Here is a 7,062-nt window from a genome sequence, read left to right as displayed (position 1 = left end):
ATTCCAAGAACACTGGAAGTTCTTTTAATGCTCCAGATCTGTCTTCTCTCTTGAGACTTTATGCATGCTGCTTCCTCTGCTCTTCTTGGCATGGCTATACCTCCCCATCCTTCAGATGGTTTCACTACTCCAAGAGACCTTCTTAGACCTCCTTCCCACCCTTAGACTAGGCTGAGGGTCCCCACCCACGTGTCCCTATGGCACCTTGTACTTTCCCAGTTGCCAGACATATCATCTTGCATCAGAACGATGGGTTTGTCTCTCTTTCCTGAGAAACTGAGTTCTGTGTCTAACTTGCCCATCAGTATGGGCAAGTATGGGCAGTATTTGCCCAGCCCCAAACACAGTACTTGGATGAGAGTAGGTCCCTAAAAAATATGTGCTCAATGAGGGTTGACAATTTCTTGGCTGTCAGTCTGTTTTTCAGTCGTTTGCCATTGCCTTGGAACAAAGCTTCTTTAGGTTCCTCATCATCTGTCCTCATGTACTCTGGTCTTACCTCTTCTGAATCCACCCTTTGATCCCAGCATCTTACTCAGACTCTACATGGAAGTCCTCCTGAACAGAGTGAAGGTCCCCAAATGCCTGCTGTCCCAACGTTCAGCCTTGGCAGTCCTGCTTTCTACCAGCACACTCTTGCCTCTCCTTACCTCTCCCTTCTCATCCTTTTTTGGCAAACATCCACTAGTCTTTAAATTTTCAGTTCAGATACCTCTTCCTTTAGGAAGCCTTCCTTGGATTCTCAAGACAAGCTCTGGTACCCCTTATTGGTACCCCTGTATCATTCTGTGCTTCCTTCTCACCATTCCATTTTCCTAAGTAGATGGCCAAGTGGAAGCCTCAACTGTGATATCTCTAATGTGAGCCCAGTGCCTGCACACAGTGGGCATTCTAGAAATATTTGTGGAAGGGAGCGCCTGGGTAGCTGAGTTGGTTAAGTGTCTGACTCTTGATTTTGGCTCAGGTTGTGATCTCAGTGTTTTGAGACCAAGCCCCGAGTCAGGCTCTGTGCTGGGCATGGAGCCTGCTTAAGATTCTCTCTCTCTTTGTCCCTCTGCCCTTCCCACACTAAAACAAACAAAACAAAAAAACACCCAGAAAAAAAAAAACAGAAAAAAAGAAATATTTGTGGAATGAACTATATTGTCTGTTCTTATCCCTTACTATTGGTATAAGTGCCCTGTCTTCCAAAAACAGTTTGTACGCCTCATGAAGGCAATGAGGGAAGCTAAGATATCTGTGAACCTCTTTCCAAGCCTGAGCTTAATATCTGTCCCTAGTAAGCCTGATTTATGTTGCTTGGCGGCTGTGCTATCAGGTACTTGACAAATATATTAATCATTGGAGCGTTGTCTTAACATTTTGGTAAGTTCGGGTTTGGGATCATGGTAACCTCAGACATGGTGTTTCTAAGGGTGACTAAAGCCACTGCCAGTGTATCTATCTTTTTAAAACAATGTTTCACTTTCTTTGGGCAAATACCCAGTAGTGGAATTCCTGGATCATATAGTATTTCTATTTTTAATTTTTGAAGAATCTCCATACTGTTTTCCACAGTGGCTGCACTGATTTACATGCCCACCAACAGAGCCTGAGGGTTCCCTCTTCTCCACATCCTTGTCAACACTTGTCTTTTTGGTACTAGCCACGCTGGCTGGTGTGAGTTGATATCTCATTGTGGCTTTGACTTAGATTTCCCTGATAATGAGTCATGTTAAGGAAGGATGGGCAAGATAGATGAAGGGGATTAAGAGGTATAACTTTATAGTGATAAATAAGTCACAGAGATGGAAAGTACAACATAGGGAGTATAGTCAGTAATACTGTAATAATGTCATATGGTAACAAATGGTGACTACACTTACTATGGTGAATGTCAAGTAATACATAATTAATATATTAATATATTATATACCTGAAACTAATATAACATTGTATCTCAGTAACAAAATTGTACTTCAGTAACAAAATAATAATAAAGTTGAGAGGTGCCTTGGTGGCTCAGTCAGTTAGGTATCTGATTCTTGGTTTCAGCTCAGTCATGATGTTGGTATCATGGGATCAAGCCCCATGTTGGGGTCTATACTCAATATGAAGTCTGCTTGTCCCTCTCCCTCAGCTCCCTCTCCCCATCCACCCCTCTCAAATAAATAAAATCTTAAAGAATAGTAAAGATGAAATGACTAAAATAAGTAAATACATAAACAAAAGCCAGCAACAGGGTGGCTCAGTGGTTAAAGTCTCTGCCTTCTGCTAGGGTCATGATCTCAGGGTCCTGGGATTGAGCCCGGCATCAGGTTCTCTGCTCAGCGGGGAGCCTGCCCTTGTGATCTTTGTCTGTCAAATAAATAAATAAAATATTAAAAAAAAAAAAAAAAAGCCAGCACCAGAAACAGTGTCAGGCACCCGGCTGGTTTCGGTAGATGTTTGTTGAATGAATACTGAGAGACAATGACATGGCAGTAGGCTGTGCTTATTCAGTCTCACCATGTTCTGGGCTCCAACCTTCCAGTGGAATGGAATGGTTGTAAGAGGGAGAGCATGTGTTCACATTCCAATGTCAAAATGAAAAGAAGCATACTAAAAATCTGAGAAAGGGTGGACAAAGCCTTTTGATAGTGATTCAGTGGCCTCAAACCATAGGCAAACTAGTTTGTCTTCTCTGGTAAATAAGCTGTTTTTGATAGCTGGCCTCAAATGAGATCATTAAAAGATAATGTGACCCAATGAAAGTGGCCATCCTAACATGAGATACGAAAATAAACTCTAAATTGGCAACATAAGAAACAGATCCCTTACTGCTGCCTGCAGAGCTACGATAGCAAATAAGACCCAAATAAGCAAATAAGACTTCGAGACAAAGACTGAGAGGCAGCATTTTAATATATAAACAGTCAGGCCAGGCTAGAGCCTCTACTCCAATGGGGTGTGGTCTAGGAGCATCAGCATCTCCTGAGAACTGGTTAGAAATGTAGGATCTCAGGTCCCTTGCCCTCAAACCTACTGCATTCTAGCAGAATCTACAGGTGATTGTATGCATATCAAAATTTGAGAAGCACTGGGCTAGAACATTTTTTTTTTTAAGGTGGTTTTTGCTCTTCAAGTGTGCTTTGAGGTCAAAATAAACCCACTTAAGATTATTTTTAGCTCCATATTCGCTCCGTTCTCTCTACCGCTGAGCAACACTGTCACATGTCAGTGTGCTGCTCTGGGACTTTGAGACTTTCATGAATCCCAGCAACAGTTTGCTGTGCCGTTTTTTGTAGACAGTTCTTCTGGATTACAAATTGGATTCCAAAACTTCCATCAGCTGTTCCTTGTACAACACCCCCAGGAGGTAGGTTGTATAATTATTTCCTTTCTTAGAGATGATGAAACCAGGACCCAAGGAGATTTCGTGACTCACCCAAGGGCACCAAGCAAATTGGCATATAAGTCAAAATAAGAACTCAAGCTTTTGAGTTTCCAGAGCAAAGGCTCACCAAACTTTGATGTCTTTTCTTTCTATATAAGGAGGATTTTTTTGCATAAGAGATTTTACAAATAAATTCATGGATAACCTTGTGTGAGTTACTGAATAGAAGCCATGCACATGTGGGCCCCTGGGATTATGGACGTTAAAGAAAGAACTGTCCAGCAGAGAGAGCAGTCAGTTCAGGGAGGACCCTGCCCTGCCCAGATCCCACACTCCTGCTGCAGTTCAGGTTGGCAGCTTCTGCAACCAGGAGCCCCAGAAACCTCAGAGCCTCTTGGGGGTTCAAAGGGGAAAGGAACCAGGATTCCCATGAAGCCATGGATATGGCTACCGAGGAAATGTGGTGGCTTCTGGATGACAACCACCTATCCCCAGGAGGATGCTTGCTCCCACAATCTTTCCAGACTCAGAAAAGGGGATGTAACTGGACTCTCTCTAAATACACGTGATGTGCTTTACTGGATTTGGATTTCCTAATTAATTCCAATTTCCCTGGCACAACTTGGAGCCAGTTAATGACTCAGAAATGGTCAAGACTGTTTAACTGGCATTGATACCTGTAGGCTCTTCCTGCTTTGCCTGAATTTAAGATTTCTCTGTCAACCTCAGCTAACCAAAGGCCCCAGATGTGGTTTGTTCAGTTTCAGCTGACTGCGTGGTGATTCTCTGAGGGTCCTCTAGAGAATGATGGCCAGGGTGGCTGCTTAAATCCACCTCCCCTTACCCCATCCCACCCCCCACCCAGTCCTCTCCCGACATGCATGTTCAGTGGGACATATTCATGTAACTGATTACAAAACAGAAAGGTGGTGCACTTTAAGATTCCATGTAAAAAGTATTGCTTGGCTAATGTGCTCCTGCCTGTGTGCTTGCTACACGGTGCTACAAAGGGTAGAATCATGAGGAATTCAAGGCTGAAGATGTTTGGGCTTTTTTTGACAACACGGATGCACCCTGCACCTTATACCCTGCTCTGCAGCCTGCGTAGTTTGGGGCTTGGCCTAAGGCAAAAACTACAAAGCGTTCTAATGAGCAGAATTGTATAACTGGAATGTATGTGCATATTTGACATAGTTTCTTCTCTTGAAGGGTGGCCCTCTGGCTGTGACCCATGCCCTCTCCAAGGGCTAAGGAGTCCAGAGAAGGAGCCTTTTGTTCCCAGCTGCCGGTTCTTCCTCAGCCCCTATGGCCCCAGGGACCTGCCCTGCTCTGCGTGGGCCTGCAGAAGTCCTGCAATTTCCACATGGGCGGGTGATTTCAGAACGATGGACAGAGCTGTTCGGCCAGCCTACAGGAAGAGAGGAAAAGAGAAATTTTATCCTGTCTGCCTCCTGCCCCAGAGAAGGGTGGGTTGGAAGTACAGGGTAGGCATGGGGCATCCAAGTCTGTTCTCAGCATCCAGAGACCCTAGGAGAGGGGGAGATTGGAATGGCATGAGAATCATGAAAAATGGGTCACTTTCCATGGAAACAGCAATCACTTCTGGGAAATCCGTGCAGATGGAAATAAGTGTCACATGGTTGGTTGGTTGGTTGGTTGGTTGCTTTTTCCCACACAGTTTTTAATTTTTTTTTTAAATGTAAAATGGGATAAAAATAACTCTTCCATTTTTCCATTACCCAGACCTTAATGAAAGTTAGCATTTTGGTATGTTTCCCTCTAGTCTTTTCTTTTGTGCAAATTTGTTGTTGGCTTTTAAAAAGAGGAAAGATAGTACATATCCATTTTGAATCTGCCTTTATTTTGAACGTACCATGGCACACTAGGAGATTTCTGCTGTCCTCGCACAGCCATTGTAACATATAATTTTTCTTACTGGCTTTGTAGTATTCTACCACATTCTTAACTCCGTCTCTTCTGTTGGAGACTTAGGTTGTTTCCAGGTCTTCACGGTCATAGACTTAGTGCAGAAAGCATTTCCCCATTTCTAGTTACGCCCTAAGGACCAACTCTGGGCAGTGGTTCTAGAGCATAGAAGGGCACGTGTGTTTTTACACCCGATAAAGGATGCCATGGTACTTGTTATCTGCTGCTGCCCTGCAGGGAGCTGCCAGGCCCACCGTCTACAGAAGCAGTGTTCAGAAGGGTCTCGGCCAACAGCACAGGCCATTCTCTACAGAGTGAGGGGGAGGGGCGCCTGGGTGGCTCAGTCGGTTAAGCGTCTGCCTTCGTCTCACGTCATGATCCCAGAGTCCTGGCATCGAATCCCACGATGGGCTCCCTGCACAGCAGGGGAGTCTTCCCACGACGGGCTCCCTGCACAGCAGGGGAGTCTTCTCCCTCTGCCTCTGCTGCTCCCTTCCTTGTGCTCTCCCTTTCCCTCCTCTCTGTCAAATAAATAAACAATAAAATCTTAAAAAAAAAAAAAAAAAAGAGTGAGGGGCAAGGCCAACTTGATGCGGCAGACGGTGAGCGGTCCCCGTCTGTTATGATAGCAGTTGTGGTCTCTTCGGTCCTGTTCTAGAATTCTGAAATCCCGCAGCTCCAAAACCACTTCTTTGGTCACTCATTTAGAGGCAAAACCCTGATATGAGGCTCTCTGTGACCCTTATGTAGCTTGGTGAATGTGACTGTTTTTATATTCTGCTTCATAAATATTCATGGATTTAATCTATGTTAGCGGGGGGGGTGGGGCACCCAAGACCCTTTTGGATGGTTCTCTGCCCTACTGTATATGAGAGGAATTACTTCTGAAAATGTGAAAATCCACGAAAGCGGGTGGGGGGTGTTCACCCTCAGCTTACAGCTCTTCCATCTCACGAGGATGGAGTCCGGCTGCCCCCGGGACTCTACACAATAGTAAATCACTATAATGTGTGACACAGAGCCAGACACGCCAGAAGAGAAAGAGTGAGCTCAGGGGAGAGGATGGTGCTGTGTGTGTGTGTGTGTGTGTGTGTGTGTGTGCACGCGCGCGCGCACGCTGCGTGCAGTGAACAGAGGAAGGAGGTGGTGTTTTGGCAACACCCCACCCCGAAGTGGTGTTTTGCACAGGCTTCATCAAACAGAAGAGCTCTCCCTGCAAACGCCTCATGACCGTCTGCACCTTCCTTTCACCACCATTAATAAGTTGGTTTCTGTGGAGCCGTTTGATCAATCTCGGTCTCTGTGAGATCTGGCCCGTGGCTGCCGGCCCAGCAAGAACATCCCACACCTGGCCGGGTGCCTGCCCTTTGGTCGGCACCCAGGGAGCACTGCTGACAGAGGGAGTGCTGGATGAGAACTAAGAGGTATTCATTTCAAGCTGATGAAGACGCGCACAGGGCTGCTAAGAAGTGTTCAATTAACTTGGGCAAGTGTGAATGGGGCGCCTGGGTGGCTCAGTGGGTTAAAGTTGGGCAAGTGTGGAATCAAGCAAAGACCTTAAGCAGAAGAGGCTTCTAAAAGCAGCCTCCTTCTTCGATCGAAGAGAAGGACCTGGGTTTTACAGGCCTTTCCCCTGTACTCTGGTTTCCATCACTGCACTTTGTCAATCCCAAGGCTTCTAGGTAAATGCAGAGATGGGGTGATGACTATGAGTACGAGTAAGAGCCACAGGCTAGTCCCAGGGGACATGTGCATTTTGGAACAGGGCCCATCTGGCAGTG

General features: G+C 45.6%; 1 protein-coding gene across 4 annotated transcripts in view; it reads right to left on the bottom strand.

The window, feature by feature from the left end:
* Positions 1-2,431: 2,431 nt before the first annotated feature.
* Positions 2,432-7,062, bottom strand: part of KANK4 (KN motif and ankyrin repeat domains 4) — a 68,135-nt gene continuing 63,504 nt past the window's right edge. For all 4 annotated transcript variants that reach the window (XM_032302420.1, XM_032302421.1, XM_032302423.1 and 1 more), the window contains exon 10: positions 2,432-4,763. In XM_032302420.1, coding sequence (XP_032158311.1) covers positions 4,659-4,763 — 105 coding nt within the window. In that variant the 3' untranslated portion in view covers positions 2,432-4,658. The remainder of the gene's footprint in view (positions 4,764-7,062) is intronic.

The sequence above is a fragment of the Mustela erminea genome, chromosome 10 (genome assembly GCF_009829155.1).
Source record: "Mustela erminea isolate mMusErm1 chromosome 10, mMusErm1.Pri, whole genome shotgun sequence".
Lineage (NCBI taxonomy): Eukaryota > Metazoa > Chordata > Mammalia > Carnivora > Mustelidae > Mustela > Mustela erminea.
Note: the sequence above shows the minus strand (reverse complement) of the source record. Positions and strands in the feature narration are given on the sequence as shown.